At 50.4% G+C, this 23,042-nt stretch overlaps 1 protein-coding gene across 1 annotated transcript; it reads left to right on the top strand.

Moving 5' to 3' along the window:
• Positions 1 to 15,701: 15,701 nt before the first annotated feature.
• Positions 15,702 to 20,644, top strand: ACKR3 (atypical chemokine receptor 3). The gene is made up of 2 exons (XM_086751171.1): positions 15,702 to 16,141; positions 19,022 to 20,644. Exon 2 carries the CDS (start codon positions 19,049 to 19,051, stop codon positions 20,141 to 20,143), a length of 1,095 nt encoding a protein of 364 aa, XP_086607297.1. The 5' UTR covers positions 15,702 to 16,141; positions 19,022 to 19,048; the 3' UTR covers positions 20,144 to 20,644.
• The last annotated feature ends 2,398 nt before the right edge of the window (positions 20,645 to 23,042 follow it).

The raw sequence follows: 23,042 nt of genomic DNA, 5'->3' as shown, positions 1-23,042 counted from the left end.
CTCCTGTTTTTCAGCTGTGCAATGAAACATTTGTAAATACCCAGGAATGAGGGGCCTTACAGATGGCACTGACAGGCACCAGGCTCAGATGAAACCCTTGTATCATCTGTGAGAGCAGAAGGAAAGTAGAATTAAGTCTAAAATTTTCCTGAACTTGTGTGGAGTGTGCCGCGGAAGCTCCTGAAAAGGTTATAAACACAGCAATTTTGCTTCCTGGATCCTCTTCCTGGGCTTCCCACTGGAATTTCTCCTTGCTCTGAAGTTAGCTGCTCTCCTGACCTGGTGAAAACCTAGGCAGGTGCAAGCCAAACCATTAAGACCAATTAACATCAGTGCTTCGTCCCCCAATTTGTGCTAAGGTGCAGCCTGGTGATGAGGTACAGGTGAAAGATTTAACGGCCCTGCTGCTCCTTGGAGAAGCAGAGGGCTTTGTGGAGAGGACTGTCTCTGCCAAGTACAACTGTTGCTGGTAGGACTCAGCCACAGAAGCGAAGAGCAGCTCAGTTTTTTTTTCCTGTGAGGCTTGGTGAGCAATTCCTTTTCTCAAAGAGTGTCATTCTCTGGATTTTTAAAACTATACAGCTTTTTAGTTGGTGGTAAGAGTGTGTGTGTGTTCAGGTCTAACCTCGGGTGGCTCAGGCAATCACTTGTATTGTCTTTAGCATGTTTTGACTCTGAGTAACATTGCTTTATCCATTATTTATCTCTTATTTTCTCCTTAATTACTTGATGGGCTGTTTCACTTTGAGCTGGTAGCATTAGATTCTGAAGGATGTCACAAGCACCTGTCCCAAAGCGTGAAGTTTCAGGTGTGACTTGGAGAAGATCTCAATGACCAAATGTATGCAAGGGACGGAAAGCTCCAGTTGCCTCTTGCTGGTGAAGGGAGGCTTATGTCACTTCAGATATTTTTTGAGAGTGAGTAAATGGCTTTGTTTTCCATTATTTGAGAGAAGCCTGGCATGAAATTTGGTCTGTTGACTTCTAAAATGACAGGCACCTGAAGGGTCTTCACTGTGCAAGAGTCTCAGAGCTCCGTAAAGCCCTCTAACAGCTCCCCAAGTTACTGACCATCTGAGGCTTTGAATGAGAGCATCAGATGTACTGTTTTGTCTTCAGCTGTTCTCTAAACCTCCACTTCGCTTTACTCAGTGCTCCTTATCATCTGCGTTGTGTAACTTTTAGCCATAATGGCCTCGAAAACACTGGTAGCCGCTTAATCTGGCTGCGCTCTCCTGTTAAATTCTGTGTTAATCTGTGTTGATTTGTTACGGGGATGTAAATTCTGGTTGAGGTCTTACAAGGGTATGTTTTTCTTGAGTGGGGAGGCCAAGAGACTGCTGCTCAGTAAGTAAACATTGAGGAATGGTCTTTATTTCTGGCTTGACGTTGGGATTTCTAGCTCACTGCTCCTCCAGGCACGCTTACTGAATGCCAACGAATTCTTGTAGGTAAAGCAGGGCTTGGTGGTGGTCCTTGGACAAAACAAGGGGTTGAGATATCATCAGCACCCCCCCTTTGTCTGCTTCTATTAGCTGCTGCAGAGCTGGTAGCGGTTGTATTGCTGGCGGCGTAAAGTAAATACCAGTCACGGCAGAGCATTGATCTCTGTAGCAAAGGAATTGTTGGTGGCGTGTTGACCTGCCCTGAACTCCCGTGCACTCACAAAGCGGTATTGATGGTTACAGCATGGTAAGCGGTACCTTTTGCTCTGTGCAAACATACTGTGCGCGCTTGTGAGACCAATTATGAGTCCCACTGACTGCCCTAAGCTCGTTCTCGTTTTGCGTGTGACCTCCCAACGCGTCCTTGCTCCCGCGAGAAGTTCTGAAGCGACTGGTCGTGAGCTCCAGATGTTTGCCCCACGGTGGCTGGCTGTCCCTGCTAACCAAACACCTGCCTGTGCTAATAAATATTTTGTGCCTCAGTCTTGAAGAATAAACCAAAATGCCTGCCTTGAAAACCCAGGAAAGTTCCAAAAGGGCGTGTAACGTCTGTTTCGCGAGGGCAGTCATCCTTGATGTGTGGGCCTCTTGCCTTGAACAATTAACTGCTCGGCTGAAGATCTTGCAGACCTCTTGGAAGTGCCTTTTGACCCCGCTTTCATCCATCTGCCCGTGAATAGCTTGTTCGAGGATCTGGAGGATTTAGACCGACCCAGCAGAAATTGCAGCTGGCTTAGTGGCGATGCTGCAGCTCCGTCTCCTGACTTCACGTAAGAATTCATAAATAACTCTCCCTCGCTTCTGGAGCCAGGGGTGGGCGTGTGCTGATTACTCTGCTGTGGTTGACATCAGCTTCTTAACTCTCATCAGCGCAGCCTGGCTTAAAAAACAAACGTCTGTCTGCTTTTTCGTGTCAAGAACGTGATTAACTCCTCCTGTTTCTGTGCAAGAAACAACGATGGGCCGGTGCAAGGAAAGAAAGTAATCCACTTGGAGTGGCTGCCTGCGTTCTCCTCCGGCCAGACTGTGTTTCTCAAGATCCAGGAGGGATGCCAACGAAGCGATGGCTCTCTTGGGAAGAGAGTTGGATGAAACGTGTTAACGGAGCTCCAGCAGAAAAGCTTCGCCCGCAAAGGGTGGGGCGAAGCAGTTGATCTAGACCAAACGATGACTTAACCTCGCCTGAAAATTAAGGCGTCGTTCCTTCAATTTTTGTCCTTCTGGAAAACTGAAGTATTTCCATGGAACTCAACATTTTTTGTTTTAGTGGAAAACTTTTTTTTTTTTTTTTTCCCTCTATCCAAAGCTCACTGGTTGGAAAGCTCCCCACCAGCTCTTGGTGGGCCAGGGAGTTTTCCAGGGCGAGCCTGAAGTTTCCATTAGGCAACGCAAGGCGTTGTTGGGGTTTTTGTTTGTTTGCTTTAAGGCAGCCAAGCAAAACAACTGCTGGCGAGAACTTTAGTACCTGATTTATCCTTAAAAAATTCTCTGCGAAGTAAGAAGGTGTTTTGCAGAGCTATCTGCAGCTTGCTTTTAAAATGGGATTTCCTCTAACGACTTGGGTGTTTGCTTCATTCTGGGTGCCTAATCGGTTCTCAGTTTGTTTCAGATGAGACGTTAAATTTATCCCATGGCCCTGTAAACACAATCTTGCTTTCCATCCCTTAAATAGCCGCCCTGTCCTTTCAACCGTCTTTTTTTTTTTTTTTTTGTTCACCTTCCTGGTGTCCAATTTTAAGTAAGTGCGCGTGGTTCTCTGCTTTCCACTCTCCTGGTTTCCTTGAGGACGGCAAGGGCTCCACCAATTTACGCTGATAGACTCGAGATCAGCTCCAAATTTCTTTCTGGCCTTTCGTTTGAAAGCTGTTCTGGTGGAGAACAACTTTTTGGGCTATTTAAAGAGTGGAAAGAAGCCCTGGGGAATCTGCTTTTTCTCAGTAATATCACACTTGGAAAACAATTCCTACTTAGTTTTCTTTCCTGCCTCGCAGACTCGGTGCAGCTGAAAGGTAACAGAGCAGACCCTGGCAACAGAAGGTCCCGCAGATGGAGGAGAACACGGACCATCCTGCCTGGAAAGGGATGGCCTCTCTGGCTCCCCAATAAATCACATATCCTCCTTCCCTGTGGCGTAACGACCTTCCCTCAGGTTCTGTGGACGACTTGAGAGCAGCTCGACGATGAAATGACACCAAGGGATGATGTTTCCTTGCATTTTTAAAGCTCTAGGTGGAGTCTTTTGTCCAAGTCTGCTTGGTAGCATGTCAGCATTTTGTAACTGAGCTCATAACTTCTTTTTAAGAGGGAATGCTTGGCTTTTGCTGCTTCACTAGCAGTTTCTTCTGGTGCTTTGAAATCTGAGGTAGTACTGGGGGTTTTCATACCCCCCCCCCTTCTCCTTAGTGACCTCCCTTCTTTGCATTTCTTGTCCTGCTTACTCTGTGTCAGGCTTAGTTACGCTGGTCAGGAGAGATGGATCTCCCTCTCCGTCAGACTTATGATATTAAAATGGATAATTCTCCCCCTCTTGCAGTGAGTTTTACTGGTGCTAGCTGTTGTGCCCTGCAGAAAGGGCTCAGATGCTGATGGGTGGAAAATCTCCAGGATTGGTTTTCCTCCTGTTTTTTGCTGTTCTGGGTGGAACTGACTTTTCAAAAGGAGGGTTAAGCTGCTGTAGGGAGACTGATTTGTGCCTTTCTTCTCTCATTCCTGACTTGGAGGAGATAGATGTGCTGGGAAAGGCTTTACTAGGAAGCTAGGAAGTTAGATGGCACTGGTTGGCTGTGATTATTCACGTGCCACTTGTTTTTGGGAGCCAAAGTGTGAGCGGGGCTGTGGTACTGCTAATTGCAATTGAAAGTGTTAATTTTCACAAGGTGGTAAAAGAAATCTCGATTGGCAAAGATTTCACTGGAGTCAGGGGTGAAGTTCCTGACAGTTTTAAAGGGTGCGGATGTGAAATGCTGAGTTGGAATATTGAGTCCCTCTTAAAAGACTTCATCTTCAAGATTCCCAGGCTTTCTCAGTATATTTTTGTCAAACCCACCTTTTTTTTTTTTTTTTCCTAGAGAGGTTTATATCTTGACTTAGTCTTCAACTTGCTATTGCAGCTTTGTTTAGTGGAGTTTATACATTCTTAGATCAAACATTATACAGTCTGCCCAGGAATCGTGCAAGCACAGCGGGAGATGGGGAGAAGCAGCGTAATTTATTCTATAAACGAAGGGTTCATCTACATGAGAGCACAAGTTAGTTAATAAAGGGTTTAGTGAAATTAAAAAAAAAAACAAACCCAACCATGCAGCTTTCCTTGGGCTGTGTTTAGAAATAGTTGCACTCAGACGGGAAATGTGCCGCTCGTGCTTTACCGTGGAGATTGGCTTCGTCTCCTGTAAGCAGCTACCTTGGTCAGACTTCTCTGGGTTGAGATGAGTCTTGTCTGGGTTAATGTGTCCTCGGTGAAGCTCCCGTCGATGTTTCCAGGGCTCCTGGGCACAGCCCCGTGCGTCTCCGCACTGCAATGAGCTGAGCTCCTCTGTGTCGTCCCTGGTGAAGCACAGAAGGTGTCTTGCACGTTGGAGAGCAGGGGACGATGGAAAGGAACTGGGAAGATGAGGGATTTGACCAGCAAAATGAGGTGGATAATGGATGCTAGCAAAAGGACTAAACTGCATTTAATATTTATCGGGGAATGAGCCGGCTGTTCTAGGTTGGAGACGTGAGCTCTCGAGCTGGCTCTAAGGACACTCATCAAGCACGATAAAAGGTGATGTTCAAGGACCACTAAATCTTGTTTCTATCCACCACTTGTTCCAGGATTGCATGCTTTGGATCCTTGCAGGGCAGCTTTGTGCTCTTAAAGTGTCAGCTTTGGTAAAATTACCAAATTACTGTGGTTTGCTGGGTGGATAGAGGATCTTCCTGAGCGTTTGCTGAACAACCAGCAGCTCCAGCTATGTTTAGAAGCTGACAAATTTATTGAGTGGGGCGTTTGTTACGGGTCTGGGCAAAGAGCTGGTGATCCCTTCTGGATCGGAGGGCTAGGAAGGAGGAGGGTCAGGAGGGATTTTCCTCTTTTATTTTTTATTTTTTTTTTTCTGAGGATATATTGCAGTGTGGGTAGGGAGCATCTCTCAGGCTCCCTGCAGTAGAGACCTGGGAAGTATCAGCTAGGTGAAAAGTTGCTTTGTCCAACGAATATTAAAAAAAAAAGGTCCTGGAAGAGGAGGAGAAGGTTTAGCCTCAGTGACGTTAATGGTACAACTCCCCTTAGCGTGAGCCAGGAGCAGGATTTCATCCTGGAGCTGCAGCGAGTACAACCAGCGTTTCTCCTGGACCGTGAGCCGAAAGTTGCTGAGAGTTACGGTGCACACGTGCACACAATAGCGCTCGGAGCCCATCCGCTGAGATCTTTCCTTGGGGATCCATATAAAATACCTCTTACAAAAGCTGCCCTGTGTGCGAGCAGAGGAACTCCATCTAGTGACGTTCAAAAAGGGGGAAAAAAAAAAAAGAAAAAGCCCACAAAACCTTTCATGCACATGTAGTCGTGTACCTCTTATCTCACTGCTGGTCTGCTGAAGATATCGGCGTAGCTAAACAGCATGCCCTTACCGTACAGGACGCTGAAAATGCTGCCGGGGAAGCGCTTTCAGCCCCTGCTCTGAGTTCTGCCAATGCAAAAAATGTCCCCTTTGTCACGGCGGTGAATGCATTTTCTTGTTCTCCTTTCTCCGTGGATTTATGTTAACCCTGGGTTTCAGCCCAGTTTGATCTCCTCGCTTTATTGTATCGCAAACAGTAGTCAATAGCTCTTTAGCTTGAGATCGCCTGGATTTATTTTCAGGTCAAGTCAACTCTCCTTGACCCAAGTCTGAACTAAAATACATTCCCAGAAGATTCCCCCACAGGATATCGGATCCAAAGACAGAGTGACATTGTAATGAGTTCAAGGTTTTGGCTCAGTACAACGGAGTCCCTGTTGGCGTGGGGAAGGCAACCGAGCCATCCTTCTTCTAGCAGAGCTGGATCCTCTCCTGGGGAAACTCACGGTAGATTTTTGTGGCCCACCGGTCACTTCTCTTCATTGCACAATGTCATCGATTGCATTCCTGGCGTTTGTGGTCTGAAGGGAAGCCGGTCCTAGCTCCTTACGTATGTGTTTGTGTGGCTCTAACGTGCATGCGTGGAATTTGGTGTGCAGCCTTTAAGCTACGGATGAGATGATCTGCATTCATGCACTCTCTTTTTTATTCTCTTTTTTTTTTTTTTTTTTTTTTTTTCTTTCCTGATACTGCATCATGAAGAAAAAACACCACTTTGAAGACTTGGGACAAAAATGAAATGAACTCATTACTTTATCCTGGATGATAAATCTTCCTTCAAAAGAAGGCAGCCTTATGTTTAGTACAAAAGACTGTTTATTTCTTCTGTGGAAAAAAAAAAAAAAGTAGCAGTGTAATCGGATAGGATTAACTTTCCAGGGGCCCTGGACAGAAGCTAAAGCACAGATTGCCTCCTTCTTGTGCTCGCGTTGGAGCATTTCAGTAGCCTGAGACCTCTCTGGCTTCCTACTGCGTTGGGCCATGAGCTGCCGCCAATGTGCCTCGCACCTCAAGCCAATATCCCGGATCCCAGCAACAAGGGTTTCTACAGAAACGGAAATTGTCCAGGTGTTTGGCTAGTATAAACTGCTTGACTCAACTGGGAACTTGGCCCAGGTATGGAGAAAAATACAGCTTTATTAGTGGTTTTCATCTTGAGCAAGTAGTTGAATACGTTTCTGGCAAATAAGCACATAACGTACAACTCACTTAAGGCTGCATGAATCGTGGAATCATAGAATGGTTTAGGTTCGAAGGGACCTTCAAAGGCCACCCAGTCCAACCCCCCTGCCAGGAGCAGGGACATCTCCAACCAGATCAGGTTGCTCAGAGCCCCGGCCAACCTGGCCTTGAATGTTTCCAGGGATGGGGCGTCCACCACCATGAAGAGTCTTTGTGCTTTGTGTACGCTGACTTTGATGTTTTGACTGGTGGTGGTTAATGTTGCATCAACCTTCCTTATTTTATCTAGTCATTTAATTATCTAGAAGCAGTCCTGTGTGCACTTTTGGTGGTGGGAGCAATGATGCTTCAAATTTCACACCTCGTTGGGATGGACGGGAAGGTTTTTTGTGAGATAGCTGAGTCAGCAAAAGGAAGGAGAAAAGTGAGAAGTCTAGGAGATGTTTGCATGTGTCTGCTCTTTTGTGCAGAGAGTCCCACTCAATTCAGGTGGTAAGCAAATCCCATCTTTTCTGAGGGGCCAAGCTGAATTATCTGTGCCTGATGAATGTCTGGAGAATGTACACGATGGGCAGGAGCCCCGTCTCAGCGTCCTCCACACCTGAAGCCAAGCTGGAGGAGATTTGAACTTACATCACCTATGGAGCTGTGCTGGCCACCATTCTAAAGGTATGGTTGAGAAGGGGGGAGGGATGCTCCGGTTTCAAAGGAATACAAGATTTGTGGGGTCAGGAGAGAGGAAGGAAGCCAAAAGTGAAGTGTTGACCGTAGCTGTGAAAGGGGGCTGTGAAACCAGTCCCACCCCAGCATTGTGTGGAAGCTGCCTGTTGTGAGGAGACCTCATCCATACGCTGTGGCTGGCTGTGTGCAGGGTGCTCCTCAAACATCTATCAGATGTGGTCCCTCAAGGGAGGGAGGTGTTTGTTGGCCTCAGCCAAAGGAGGGCTTTGGTGAGCCCATGTTTTGTAGCTGGCCATCCAGTTCTACCTAAATCCTGAGCATCTGGCTGGAATGGGAGCCAGGAGAGCTCGGCAATTCCACCAGTGAGCCAGAAGCAATCCAGGAGGAGATGGCCAGATAGTTCCTGACTAACAAATATCAAACTGAACGCAGCTGTCATATTTTTGTCTTCTCACCTGCCGTTGGCGTTTCCTAGTGAAAAATGACCCCTTGTGTTGGTTTACTTAACATTTTCAAGGAGTTGCAGCTAAACGAGGGTCACCTTCATTCTCAGCTCCTTTCCATGGGCTTAGCTCCAACAACTCCAGCCAGGCTACGCTGCCTTTCGGCAGCTGGGACTTTTAACGTCCCTTCCTCGGTGCTCCTGCAGTCAGGTTTCCTTGCCAGGGTTATATTTGCTTTCCTTCCTAAAGGACTGCTCTAAATATCGTACTTTACAACAATATGTCTCTTTTTTCCCCGCAGAGGACAATACGATATGCCACCGTTGAATTAATACGTCCATGAAAAGCAAATATAATCTCCCCAGTAGATCCCCTTTCCAAAAGATTTACGATTTAATGAATTTTTTTATTTCTTAGCGGCGTGTAGTATTTAGTCCTTTTACACCTAGCAGGAGTCTTTCCCATGGAAGCAAACGAAGGCAAGGGGGGGAATCCTATCATCCTAACTCAAACTCCTTCCTCCCTTTCTGTCCCCAGCGTGCTGCGTGGAACCCTTGCTGCCGATGCAGAGTTAGAGTCCGGCTTTCCGTAGCACGGCATCCGTCAAAACCTACCCTCAACAGAAAAATTAATGTCTCTGAAAGATCTTGGCTGCTCCAGGTAGGATTTCTGACTCAGGGTCCTGTTTTATCTTCCTGGTGGCCACGCTCCGGCGCACTCAAATCGCGATAACGCATATGACAGTTGATTATGAAGCCGCAAATATCATCCATAGGTAACACCTTTGTTTAGTAGAAGGGTAAGGTGGAAATGAACTGTGAAGGAGAGAGCCATCTTTGGTAATTACTAGTTAATAATATTTCTAATTACACCACCAATCAATTTCTCCTCAAAGCTCTCACTGCCTTCAAATGGCAAATTGATCGCTCTGCCAGCCCGTTCCTCGGCAGATCCCTCCGGGATGTGTGCTGTACCAGTGCTTGGCTTTTGGGAAGCTCGCTGGGATCGAGGGACAATGCCCTGCCAAGTGCTGGACAGAAGCGTTAACCTCTCTCCTGCTGCATCTTTGGGGGGGAAAAAGACAAAGAATGGTGAAAACCCTGGGTGGCCCAGTTGATGGAGACCCCCGTGAAGCGTTGTGTGCTTTGCGTTGTCTCTCCGAATCAGCGCTGTTCACCGTCACTTGTCAAGAGGCGAACGCTGACGGCAGCGTCCTCGGGCTGCAAAACACAGATGTCTACCGGCAGGTTTTCACGAGGCTTTGGGCGGGTGGTGCTTCAAACCACGGACATGTGACAACCCAAGCAGTTCAGCTTTTGTGCTTTAAAATCTTCCTCTGAAATTTGGTCCTTGGTGTTGTGGTGGTGAAGATGAAAATGCAGCTTTGGGAGCTGCAGCGTAGATGGAAACCAGCTCACGAGGGGCTTTCTGCCAAAAAAAAAAAAAAAATCTATCGTGAACCTTGAAACTAACAGGTGGGTGGTATGGAGGAGAAAGGGAAGTCCTGCGCTGTGATTTCTCTTTTATTGCTTGATTTAGTGGTTTACGCTAGGCTAGGGGAAGCAGGAGCCTTGCCCTGGGATGGGTTGTGGTTGCCCTGGCAGCTTCTGCCTGCACGTCTCTTCCCTTAGCTCTCCAGTTTTAAGAGGTCAACTTCCTTCTGCCGCAGTGAAGTAGGGTAACGCCACGCGTTTGCAAGCGAGGGGGTGCTTCTCCCTGCTCTCTTCCCCTCGGTTTCCTCATTTTTGTGTCTCTTCCAGCCCAGATGGGACGGAGCTGGACAGGAGACCAGCTCTGCGGCTTTCCCGACGGCTGACGGAGGCTCCTGACTCTCCTTCAGGCATGGTTTGCTGTGAAATGACGTGATTGTTTGCTGTTGGTAGGGGAAATGAAGCTAGGCAGTACCGCTGTTGCTGCCTGCTGGAAATTCGCCGCTCGTTTCCTTTCTGCTTGGCATTTCAGAGGTGACTCCCAACGTAGTCATCGATTTCTTCCTTCTGTTAGTCCGGTGGCTTGTTTCTCCATCCGCCATCCAACCGACGCAGCGAGGATCCTGACCGGGAGAGGACAGAGAACTTGGAAGAGGGAGGAAATGAGCGCTTCGTTTTCATCCAGCAGCCCGCCGGCGCTGGCTCCCAGGACTGCAGGAAGCTTTTATTTTTTTTTTTTTTTACCGTCGGACACTTCACGGATCACGGCCTGATTTCCTCCAGGGCTCTCCTTGGCTTTATTACCTCAGTGTGGGTGTCTGCGCTCCTGGCTGGCGCATTGTTTCTCCCGCCCGCGTGCGAGGCTGTTGGCCACCCGCTCGGTGACACTGCTTCCGCCTCGCTCGTGCTGCACGCAAAACCTCTCTTGTGCAACGGAGAAACGTTTCCCTTTGTCCCTTTTTGAGATTTGCTGTGCGGTTGAAATGCTCCCTCACCCAACATTTATATGCACTTTGCCTTTTTTTTTTTTTTTTGGTTGTTTTTTTTTTTCCCCTCCAAGTTTCTCTGTAGTCTTGAGTAGGCAGGGCTGGGTGTTCATTTCCATCTGCCTCCTAGTTGGGAAGGGAAGCCTTAAGAGAAAATGATGTGACTTTTGAAGAAAAAAAAAATAAATTGCTGTAGTTCAGGCAATTAAACAAAATACAAATGTAAAACAATTGGATAAGCGGTTAAACAAAATAATAACCATCTGCCTTTCAGTGCCGTGTTTTGCCTGTGCCTGTCCCTCCGGCCGTACGTATCTCCACGGGTCAGAGCTCGCCCTAAGGTGTGTTTATCTGCGCAGCGGAGCCTTGACCTCGTGCAAGGTCCCCCGTGGTCCTGCCCACAGTCCCCACGGGGAGACCAGAGGGAAGAACTCTGAGAAAAGCCCAGAGAGGAGAATCCGTTGCCCTGTGAAAGTTGCTTTCCTCTTTTTCCTAAATATCTGGAGCCAACTCGTGTTCAATGAGCGATGGATCCACGGCTGCATCTACAAGGAGGTTCTGGTCGCTGGACTGTCTGAGATCACATCTCTTGGGACACCTGCTTGGACTGGCCACAGGTACCAACTAATCACGGTGAGCAGGTAGTATCTCAACCTTCTGCTGGTCTTATCTGGGGTGCCCAGCTCCTCCCCAGCTCTGCTTGCAGTGTTTCAGGGAGGTGGTTTCAGACCGCGTGGGTTTTTCTTTCAGGACTGCGTTGTTTTGCTTACCGCCTGAGCGTTTCACCCCTGAACGCTGAGCAAAATCTGGCTTTCATAACAGAAAGGGAACGAGCTCTGTCTCTCCTGCATGAGGAACGTGCTCGCTATAAAAAAGATAGCTGGAGGGAGGAACCTGGGAAGGGCAGCAAGGGCTCCGCTCTCGGTGAACGCAGGAGAGGGGAGGTGGCCTGCGACACCGGGACAGCCAGCAGCTTTGCGGTTGCAGATGCTGGCCGATATTTTTGGAGAGCCGTGGAAGAGATCGTACTACTTGATGTTATGCTCTGGCATACCAAGTAAGGAAAAACTACTCCGCTTGCTTTTTTGGCCAAGTGACTCTGGAGTTCTGCTAGAGTGCCTTTATTTTATTTATTTATTTTTTTTCTGTAGGATTTTCAGAGCCCAATTTATCCAAGTGCTCCAGTATGTGCTTATTTTTAAACCGGCTCCTGTCACTGTCTGAACTCATCGTGCTTCAGTTCTGCCAACGTCCACGGACTTGGGCGAGCACTCAGAATGTAAGCGGATGCCAAAAGGCTTCGCTCACCAACAGCCGTGAAGGTTTGGAGGACCTCATCCAGGGAGAGTGGGGGTCAGGGAGGGGAGAGAAGGTACTTTACATCTCACTCTCTCCATCTGTGGGATGGTGAGAGACCTGTCCCTCTGATCTTCTCCTTCCCTGGCACCTAAACCCAGTTTCTCCATCTTCACAACCAGTGTTGTGAGCATGGTGGTGGATGGCTCACCCTCACGACCTTCTTGAGATCTTGTTGCAGGGTGGCACTTTGAGCTGGTGGCAACCCAGATCTCAGTGGGGACAGGCACCATCGCACACCCAGCAGGTCAGGCCTTTCCTCCAGCGTGTTTCTGTGCCGCGTGCTCCGGAGGACATCCCAGCTGGGAGGTGTTGGAGGTCTCTGGGGCCAAGCTGGGAGGCAGCACGGGGTGAGCACTGGGCAAACTTCCGTGCGTGCTTGGAGCTGCAGGAATAACACAGACTTACAGAAGGGTTTGTGTGGGAAGGGACCTTTGAAGGCCATCCGGTCCAACCCCCCTGCAAGGAGCAGGGACATCTCCAACCGGATCAGGTTGCTCAGAGCCCCGGCCAACCTGGCCTGGAACGTTTCCAGGGAACCACGGGGTCCTTCTGCCACGGAATAAAACGTTTTATTTTGCCGCATCCCTGACTTGCTTTGAGCTTGAGAACTTGTGCTAGGCGCTTCCATGGGAAAACACCTTCTCTTTTTAAGAGCCAGTGGGTTTTAGCGCGAGCTTTTAATTGCATGTGGAAATAGGATTAGGCATCTTTGGGGAAATAAAAAGCGTGCTTTCTGGGGGAGTTTCTGTGAAGCCCTCCAGTTGCAAGTGCTAAAATGCCCTGCATCTTCCAAAAAGCGCTGGTTACAACGTCCTCGCTAACCCGTTTCTCCTGGCGACGAGGTGATTTAGGCTCTCGGAGCTGTAGGTGTCGGCGTGTGCCCTAGCAGCATCGTTCGGGCACGGGGGAGCCGAGCCCCGCGCTCCGGGTGATCCAGCGCTTTCGGAGCAGCCCGGCCGTACGTGCGTTAGGTCCTTGGTGTTAGGATTCAGCAGGTTGTGTGGGCAGGTAGGTCATCATCCCACCCCAGCGTCTTCCCCGGGACGGACGGACGGGCTGACCCCACACACGCCATTTTAACTGCCTGCCCCGCCTGGGCTGGGGCGCGAAGGAGTTGATTTTCGGTTTTAGTTCACATGTTTCTGGCTTCCTGTCACTTTTCCTTGGTGTTAGGTTTTTTTTTTTCTTGCCCTGGGTGAGAGTGGAGGTGAGAATCCGCTGCCTCCCCCTGCCTTCTCTCCTCGGCATTCTATAGTGGCAGGGGAAAAAACAAAACAGAAAGCAACTAGAAGCCTTTTTTTTATTATTTTTTTTTTTCTTTTACTTTTGAAGTTAAATCTCTTTGCCCCCCTTCTTTGCCACTGCCCCCCCCCCCCCCCAAGTTTTCAGGGTCCTTTTTTGGGTTCTTTTTTTACCCTCTACATTTTTTTTTCCTTCCTTCTTTTCTCCCCGCCCCCCCCCGTTTTTCCTTCTTTCTCCCCCCCCGTTTTTCCTTCTTTCTCCCCCCCCGTTTTTCCTTCTTTCTCCCCCCCCGTTTTTCCTTCTTTCTCCCCCCCCGTTTTTCCTTCTTTCTCCCCCCCGTTTTTCCTTCTTCTTTCTCCCCCCCGTTTTTCCTTCTTCTTTCTCCCCCCCGTTTCTCCTTCTTTCTCCCCCCCGTTTTTCCTTCTTCTTTCTCCCCCCCGTTTTTCCTTCTTCTTTCTCCCCCCCGTTTTTCCTTCTTCTTTCTCCCCCCCTTTTCCTCCTTCTTTCTCCCCCCCTTTTCCTCCTTCTTTCTCCCCCCCTTTTCCTCCTTCTTTCTCCCCCCGCTTTTCCTTCTTCTTTCTCCCCCCCTTTCCTTCTTCTTCCCCCCTTTTTTCCTTCTTCTTCTCCCCCCCTTTTTCCTTCTTCTTCTCCCCCCCTTTTTCCTTCTTCTTCTCCCCCCCTTTTTCCTTCTTCTTCTCCCCCCCCTTTTTCCTTCTTCTTCTCCCCCCCCTTTTCCTTCTTCTTCTCCCCCCCTTTTCCTTCTTCTTCTCCCCCCCTTTTTCCTCCTTCTTCTCCCCCCCCTTTTCCTCCTTCTTTCCCCCCCTTTTCCTCCTTCTTTCCCCCCCCTTTTCCTCCTTCTTTCCCCCCCCTTTTCCTCCTTCTTTCCCCCCCTTTTCCTCCTTCTTTCCCCCCCCTTTTCCTCCTTCTTTCCCCCCCTTTTCCTCCTTCTTTCTCCCCCCCCTTTTCCTCCTTCTTTCTCCCCCCCCTTTTCCTCCTTTTTTCTCCCCCCCCTTTTCCTCCTTCTTTCTCCCCCCCCTTTTCCTCCTTTTTTCTCCCCCCCTTTTCCTCCTTTTTTCTCCCCCCCTTTTCCTCCTTCTTTCTCCCCCCCCTTCCTCCTTCTTTCTCCCCCCTCTTTTCCTTCTTCTTTCTCCCCCCCTTTCCTTCTTCTTCCCCCCCCCTTTTTCCTTCTTCTTCCCCCCCCTTTTTCCTTCTTCTTCTCCCCCCCTTTTTCCTTCTTCTTCTCCCCCCCCTTTTTCCTTCTTCTTCTCCCCCCCCTTTTTCCTTCTTCTTCTCCCCCCCTCTTTTCCTTCTTCTTCTCCCCCCCTCTTTTCCTTCTTCTTCTCCCCCCCTCCTTTCCCCTTTTCCCTCCCTTTTTTTCCTTCTTTTTTCCTTTTCTTTTCCCCCCGCTTCCCCCCCTCTTTCTCCCCTTCCTTTTTCATTTTTTTTTAATTTGTTTTTCATTGCACCCCCCCCACCCCGTGTCAGCCCCCTTTCCCCGTCTCCCCCCCGCAGCCTCCCCCCAACCCCGGTCCTCCCCTCCCGCTCCCGTTCGCGGGGACCCCGCTCGCCGCCCCCGCGCTGGCCGCTCCCGGGGCTCCCCCCGCGGCGGGGCCGGGCCGGGGCGGTGGCGGTGCCGCCCCCGGGGGGGCGGGCCCCTCACCCCGATATAAGGGGGCGGCGGGGCCGGGCCGTGCTCACTCGCTCCGCCAGCGCCGGGCGCCGAGGCTGTGGGAGGTAAGGGCGGGGGGGCGGTGGGGGGCCGAGCCTGCACCCGGCAGGTTTGGGGGGCTGTATGGGGCGGGGGGGGGGGGGGGGGCTTGTGTCCCTCCAGCCCGTGACACCCGTGTCCCCCCGGCTGTGTCCCAGCCCCTCTCGGGGTCCGGTTTGGTGATGGTGGAAAGTGGGGGTGGTGGTGGGGGGGCAGCCTCTTCTCGCACCCCCACTGGTTTTCGCGTGGCCGCGCTGGGGAGGGAGCGAGGCTTTAGTGTCACCTGCTCGGGGCCACCGCAGCGTCCCGCCACCCAGCGCTGCTCCCTTCTGGGTGCTGCCTACCTGGGGCCATCCAGAGCCGCGCAGGACGCTTGGTTCCCCAATTTTTCTCTTTTTATTTTTTTTTTGTTTGTTTTTGTAACTCAGAACTGCAGGAGGGAGTTTCGATGGGCCAGGCTCTGTCTTGCAAAGCCCTTTGAGGACACGAGTGTCCTCCCTTGGTGGCCAAAGGGCCTGGAAGAAGCCGTGCTGTCCACCTCCCCGTACTGGAGAACTTCCTTTCGCTTGGGAAGGGTGAAGGTGTGCAGGTGACAACCCGTCCTGGCTTTTTCTGGCACAGCTTGTTTCCTTCTCCGCTCGGGAAGGGCGTAAACCCGGTTTACCCGCGCCCCTGAGCAGGTGTGGGTGCAGGCAGGACCAGGCTGTGGAATTATTTGGGTGGAAGACAGGGTGCTGAGAAGTTCCCACGAGCGTCAAGGACGCGGACGCTGCTGCACGGCGCTGGGCTGCCCTCCTACGCGGGGATGCTCGTGCCTGTTTGCTTTCTTCGCAGCCTGCGTGGAGTCCTGGACGGGACACCTCTGGGTGTCTGGAGCAGGATTTTGGGTGCAGCTCCTGTCCTTCATGCCATAAATCCTGCGAACTAGCAGGGACCGGCCGTGGCACACGTGCCTCCTGGGCGGAGGAGCGCTGGCCCGCGGGAGCTTTGCAGCGGACACGAAATTCCAGCTGCTTTCGCGAGTTTTTAGGATATCGTGCTGTCTGCAGAGAGCGCTAAAGGTATTTTTTTTTTTTAGGAGCACAGAATGGCCTTATTGAATTTCTCTGGTGGGTTCCCCCCGCAACACCTCCCAGCTAATCTGGGTGGGAATCAGAGCTCGGGTTACAGCAGCTAATCCTGGACTATAGAGAGCCTGGCCTCGTAAAGCCGTAATCTCTGAGCGTAGCCGTCCTTCCCAGCCGGGCTTTGAGCCTGGGAGGGCTTCAGATCGGTTTCAGATTTTTATTACCGCGCTGCGGATGCAGCCCCGGACAGATGGATGCACGTGCATGAGGCAGACCCGCTTTTGGAGCTGGGATTTTTGGGCTGAGCATCGTTTGTGTTTGATACGATCCCCAGGGTGGGATGATGGGTGCCCTCTCCCAGCTGCTGTCCTAGGTTGGTGGCCGTGGTGTCCCCAGCATTGGCGTGAGTCTCAGCTTCAAGGGTTTTCTGCTGCCCTGTGTTGGCACTGTCTTCCCAGAAGAAGCCCAGGGCCACCAGCACTGCTTCTGTGGGGTGTTACGGGGGTCACCTTGGTGTCCCTCCTGCTCTGCTTGCCTCACTCTCCACAAACACCAGTAGGAGATGGTGACTGGTGACACAGGACTGGGAGTTTCGTGACTTTTGGGGAGTTTGCGTTGGTTGCTGTGAGGTTTTGATCATACAGGGACTTGGGGATGGTGCTGCTGCTCGAGAGGCCTTGAAAAGCGTTTGCGCTGGGGGCGCAGCGGCAGTGGTGGGACCCTGGGTGAGGTCTGTCTGGAGACCCTTCCACCTTCCCGACCCGCAGCCCTGGGCTGAAGCGAGGGTCCCGTGGAGCTGCGCCTGGGCGGCACGCGTATCCCTGCCGCCCGCACCAACCGGGTGGGACGGGCGGCTCGAGGGGTGGCCTGCATCTCTGCGGGGGACAGGAGCGACCCTTGTGCCCTGCGTAGATGGGGGTTAAATCATGAGCTGGAGATGAGGCATCACCTGTCCCAGGACAGAAAGCTGCTGCTGTCTCAGCTCCCTCTTCAGCCAGCGGTTTAGCAAAATCCGTGCTTAATTTGGTTTGAACCTCAGCTCCGTCTTTTGGCAGGCCGGCAGGATGAAAGCCTGGAAGGCCGCGGAGATTTGAAGCGATAGGCTAGATCTCCTCGCGGGGCCAATTTGGGCCCTGTTTGCGGAGAAGATTTGATCTCCCCTGGATGTGTGCGCTGCCCACCTCATTGTTAGCGCCACCGGCATCCCCTCCGCTGGGACAATGGCACCTTGCGTTCTCCCCGGTAATCTCTCCCCTTATCTCCCTGCTCTTCCGTAGCTTGTATCCCTGGCAGGGTGGGAGGTTTGGGAAGAGCCAATTATGCAGGTGGGGGAGCCAGAGGTGCTGTGTCAACCGAGGTCTCTTTTGGGGAGTGAGGGCGAGAAGAGGATGCTCATTGCATGAGCACGTCCGAGCTCTTCCCTGCGCGTTGTCCCCTCCGTGCGCCCGTAAGCCCCAAGAGGTCGCGTGGTGTGGTCGAGGATGTTCAGAGATAGGAGTGGCTGCGGGAGTAGTTTCCCCCCCGTTGCTGTCTCCGGCCACTCGCTCATGCTGGCGTTGTCCCCAGGGCTGTGTAGTCATCGGGAGTACCTCTGACGACTGGGGACGTAGGGAAGAACGAGGTGGCCACCATTCAGGATGCTAAAAGTGTCCATGGTGGGGGCTACGGGTGGGCTGGATGGTCTTCTGCTCCAGCTCAAGTGAAGCCGTGGGGGAACGAGATGGGGTCCATCCCCTAGAAACTCACCTGTCCATCTTTATTTTGGCATGTCCCAGGCTGGAGCCAGCACACACGGGGCTCCAAAACTTGCTCTGCTGAAGCATGGTGGTTGCAGGCCAAGGCCAACAACTGCTGCTGTGGGCGGTACCGTTGGCCCTGGATGGGAGGGTCCCGGCAGGGAAGGCAGCGTTTTTATGCTGCCCTAAAAGCACAATGGTAATTAGCAAGCCCGGCTTAGGATTTTGCCTAAGCCGCCTGGGTCTGGTGGGGCCCTTCCTTCTGCTGCCGGGGAAGTTACCGAGCTTTGTGTGCTGCCTGTCGGTGGAAGACGGCACTGAAGAGGCGAGGAAAGGAGGTGCAGAAAAGCAAAAGGATGGGGAGGAAGCAGTTGTGGAGCCAGCTGTGACGGGGGAGCGCTTTGTAAATCTCTCCTAAAAAGAAAACTTAAGCCTGGCAGATCTACTTGGTGGTCAAGCTCTGACTTTTTTTTTTCTTTTCTTTTTTTGTTTTCTTTTCTTTTCTCGAAGCTACGTGGTCATCGTTAAACGCAGGGGATGCTTTGTAAAATAGAATTCAAGGAAAGGGGGAGGAGGACGGAGCAGGATTTAAATTTAAAACTGGATGAGGGTACAAAGGCCCTTAGCTCCCCGTTTCTGCTTAACGCAGCTGGAGCTGGGCTTGACAAGATGCTGACCAGAGCTTGAGGTAAATGTTTTACGGTGCCGTCTATCAGCCAGATCGATTCTATTAGGCTTGAGGGAGTGCAGATAAAATGGCTTAAAGGTTCCCCTGCCGAAAGCGATAGTATCATCATTTATGCTGGAGAAGACAGATTTAGGGGCCTGACATTTATTTGGCCACAGCGCGCTTTGCGGATTTCACACCCGGGGATGATAGCCAACCTGATGATGTCAGATGTGAGCTGCAAGGGAAAAAAAAAAAATCACGCAGAAAGCTAATAGTGTTCCTCTTTTGTTGAGCAGATGTTGTTTGTTTTGGTTGTTTTACTCCATGAATCCCTTTAATGGAAGGTGTCCTACAAGAGCAGGACGTTGCTAAAACGCCATGTCCTACGTGTGCTTTGCGGGGTGAAGATGGCAGCAGAAACATCTCTGTTAACTCAAACAATTTCTTTTGATCCTCTTTTGCCCGTAGGTCACTCAAACTCCAAACGGAGCGAACATGAGCGCGCTTGATTTGACCTCCATCCTTGATTTTCTGGAAACAGCCAACTTGTCGGAGATCAACTGGACGTGCAACAACGGCGACTGCATCACGGTTGACGCGACAACATGCCCTGGCACGCTCAACAAAAGCGCCCTGCTCTACACCCTGTCCTTCTTCTACATTTTTATCTTTGTCATCGGGCTGGTGGCCAACTCGGTGGTGGTGTGGGTCAACCTCCAAGCCAAAATGACTGGCTATGAAACCCACCTCTACATCTTCAATTTGGCTATTGCCGATCTGTGCGTCGTCATCACGCTTCCGGTGTGGGTTGTCTCCCTCATCCAGCATAACCAGTGGTACATGGGAGAAATCACGTGCAAGATAACACACCTGATATTTTCCATCAACTTGTATGGCAGCATCTTCTTCCTGGCCTGCATGAGCGTGGACCGCTACCTCTCAGTTGCCTATTTCACCAATTCCAGCGATCGCAAGAAGAAGATAATCCGTCGCTGTATCTGCATCTTAGTGTGGCTTCTTGCCTTCTCCGCATCTCTGCCGGACACCTATTATCTCAAGACTGTCTCTTCCAACAACGAAACCTATTGCCGTCCCGTCTATCCGGAGGAGAGCTTCAAAGAGTGGTTGATCGGCATGGAGCTCATCTCCGTCGTGCTGGGCTTTCTCATCCCTTTTCCCATCATCGCTCTCTTTTATTTCCTCCTTGCCAAGACCATCTCGGCCTCCAGTGACCAAGAGAGGAAGAGCAATGGGAAGATCATTTTCTCTTACGTCGTCGTGTTTCTCGTCTGCTGGCTGCCCTACCACGTAGCTGTCCTGCTCGACATCTTCTACAGCCTTCATTTCATACCTTTCAGTTGTCAGATGGAGAACTTCTTGTATGCCACTCTTCACATCACCCAGTGCTTCTCTCTAGTCCACTGCTGCGTCAATCCCATCTTGTACAGCTTCATTAACCGCAACTACAGATACGAGCTCATGAAAGCCTTCATTTTCAAGTATTCTGCCAAAACTGGTCTCACGAAACTCATTGACGCTTCCAGAGTCTCGGAAGCGGAATACTCCGCTCTGGAGCAGAATGCCAAATGACTGCAACCCCATGAAGAAACCTCCTTGACTCTCTGACCTTTGTTTTTTTTTTTTTTTTTTTTTTTTGCGTGGTGTGTTTATTTTGTTGTTTGTTTTGGTTTTGTTTTTTTTTTTTTTCCCCACCTTGTGCTTGTTATGAACGGGGCGTGAATTCCAGCCTACAAAAGTGAAATAGCAAACTGTAATTTAAGAGTAGAATCAGGTGCAAAATGGAAGTGGTACCAAAAGGAAGCCTTTGGTTTGATCTCCTCCTCTAACCCGGTCTGGACTTCTCGACAACGCTATGCAAATGGAAATGACTTTCTAGCCGACAAAGCCATCGTAGATAACGCGCGTTTCCAGGATGAGCTTTTCCTTCCGCGTCTAGATTCCCTCTCGTCTTCTCGTGTATGTTTTATATATATATATATATATATAGCGTGTTGTATTTAAAACTTTATTTTCTGCCTCTTGGTGTACCTTATATTTGAAAGTTAAATATATTTTTATCGTGTATTTGAAGTATATTGCTGATGAGTGTATCCAGAGCGCTGTAGTCTGAGCGTTAGATCGGGTCAAACCGCTGTAGGTAAGAGGATGCTGATAATTAGCAGCGTGGAAACGATCTCTTGGGTGCGTCCTCCCTGGCTGCCACACTTGATCGACCGTGGCTTTACGTGGTGCTTGTACCCATGTGTCTGGAGCATGAAATGTATGTACTGTGACGTAGTTACCGTCGTGTTAAAATTAACGGTGTTGTAAGCGTCGTTAACTCCCGCGCTTCGCGAAGCTGTCTCCTTCTGCACAGAGTGAGTGATCTGACTGCTGAGAGTTGGCTCTATTTGTAAGTTATTTTTGTAAAATAAAGATCTGGGATAAAAAAATAAATCCATGCCTACCAGTGGTTTGTCTTGCTTTCCTCCTTAGGAAAAGGAAAAGGCACCTTTTCCCTTTTGGTGCAGGAACAAACAGGTCGGTCTGTGTTTTCCTGATGTTTGTTGGCGGCGCAGAAACCACGGAACGGAGGAATGCGAGGCCGCAGCGGGGAAGGGGCAGGAGGAGCAGGTCGGCTGGAGGCTGGGCTGTTTGGAAAGGTAGAGCTGATGGATTTATAAGGTGGAAGCTGTTGGGAGCGATGAAAAGCTGTGTCTGTAGCTTAGGAATAAACACGCGGAGGAAAAATACGGAAATACACAGATGGAGCGGATATTTGGGCTAATCCAGGTTCAGTCTGCAGTTTTTATTTGTGGTGGAATTTGGGGGTTAGCGGTCCTGAAAGCACTAAATCCCTTTTTATCTCTTCTTCTCTTAGTTTTAGCTTGTGGTGAATTTACAATCCCAGATTGCTGAAGCGTGGGGCAGGATTCGGCTGCTGCCGGGATGTACGGAGCAGATCTTTAAGCCTGCGAGGCGCTTGTGTCGTGGTCGTCTTTGTCTCGGGACAAGGTAACTGTATTGCTGAACTGCCAGGGAAGAGCTCTGACAATTGTCACACCGACGATTAACATCGGAGGCAGTCTGTTAATCCAGAGAAGTTAACGTTCCGGATTTAGCTGGGCATCGCTTCCCATGCCCTGACCTCCAGCTGCGCAGCTGTGTGTCCTCACCAAAGGCTCTGGCATCCCACTCTGCAGAAGCTCACAATTTTTTTTTTTTTTTTTTTTTCCCCCCCTCTCTCTGCAGTTGCTGAGTGTTGGGGACGTCCTGCAGAACCTCTGTGTGGACCAGACTGATAAAGTCTTCAGCTTTCTCCTTGAGGAGGTGAATTGTGGTGGGACCATGCCTTTTCCAAAAGCTGAGAGCGCAGGTAAAAGTTGAGATCACTGAACGTTGACCTTTGCTGTCAACAGCCGTAGCGTCACGCGCATGGGTCCTTTCCAGCTCCTTGGATGGGAAGACTGGGAGCTGAGCACCCACCTTGTCTCCTTGGCCCCTGCAAGGGTGAGCGGAGCTGAGAGACAGCACCCCACCTTCCCAGCAGTGCTGGGTGATGGGAAGGGTGCATGAGGTCCTCTCCAGGGATCGGCACTACTTGCGTGGAGGTGAGCGACCCCGAGGTGGCCGTGACTCTGGGAGAAGGGTGATAGTGGGCGGATGATGGGTGGAGGGCAGAACAATGCAGTGGGAGAGAAGGGTAGAGTTTGTCTGTCACTGTGTATTTCTCATTAGGACTTGTTTTTGTGCAGAAAATTCTCAAAATTCAAACTTTGGCAGGGGTATAATAGGAAAAAACATATGTGTGTGTTCTAGGAGGCTTTCGTCATGGCTGTGTGGACCACAATACCCCAGCCGGTATTTGCACCGAAACCAAAAAAGTGGATTTGGACCCCTCGGAGTCTGATATGAAGGAATTGATCAGCGGGTAACGGGTGAGTGAAAATACACATTCTCAGGTGGATGTGACTGCGGCTTAGAGTGATTTGATGCCGTGGCTAGTGTCACCTTCTTTGGCCAAACGTCCTGACCCTGGAGCTGGGGGTGTTACGAAGGGTCCCTGCTTCTTCCCACTGCAGGGCTGGGGCTTTGGGGCAGGACTGGTGGGCTGGCTGTTCGTGCTTGGGGGATGTCCCTTCTTCCTCTGGCAGCTACCAGTGTGCGTGGACGTTTGGGGTCCTCCCTTTGCACGAAGGTCACCTTCACTGCTTGAAGGCTTCGGGGGAGAAATACGTAAAAATTGAATGTAATGATTTTTATATATAGGGGATTTTTATATATAGAAAGTGCAGTCCTGCTCGTGTTACTTAAACACAGATTTGCTTTTATAAGCCGTAAACGACGTTCAGGTGCAGCACAGTGACTTTAAATCAGCTCCTCTGGCAACCATCTAGATAACGCGTCGTAAGAAACGCCTTGCTGGCCTGTTTCTCCTTCGGCTCATTCACGGTTCCAATGCTGCTGACTTGAGGTACTAGCCTTTGAG

Source organism: Chlamydotis macqueenii, chromosome 6 (assembly GCF_036417535.1).
Source record: "Chlamydotis macqueenii isolate bChlMac1 chromosome 6, bChlMac1.mat, whole genome shotgun sequence".
Classification (NCBI taxonomy): Eukaryota; Metazoa; Chordata; class Aves; order Otidiformes; family Otididae; genus Chlamydotis; species Chlamydotis macqueenii.
Note: the sequence above shows the minus strand (reverse complement) of the source record. Positions and strands in the feature narration are given on the sequence as shown.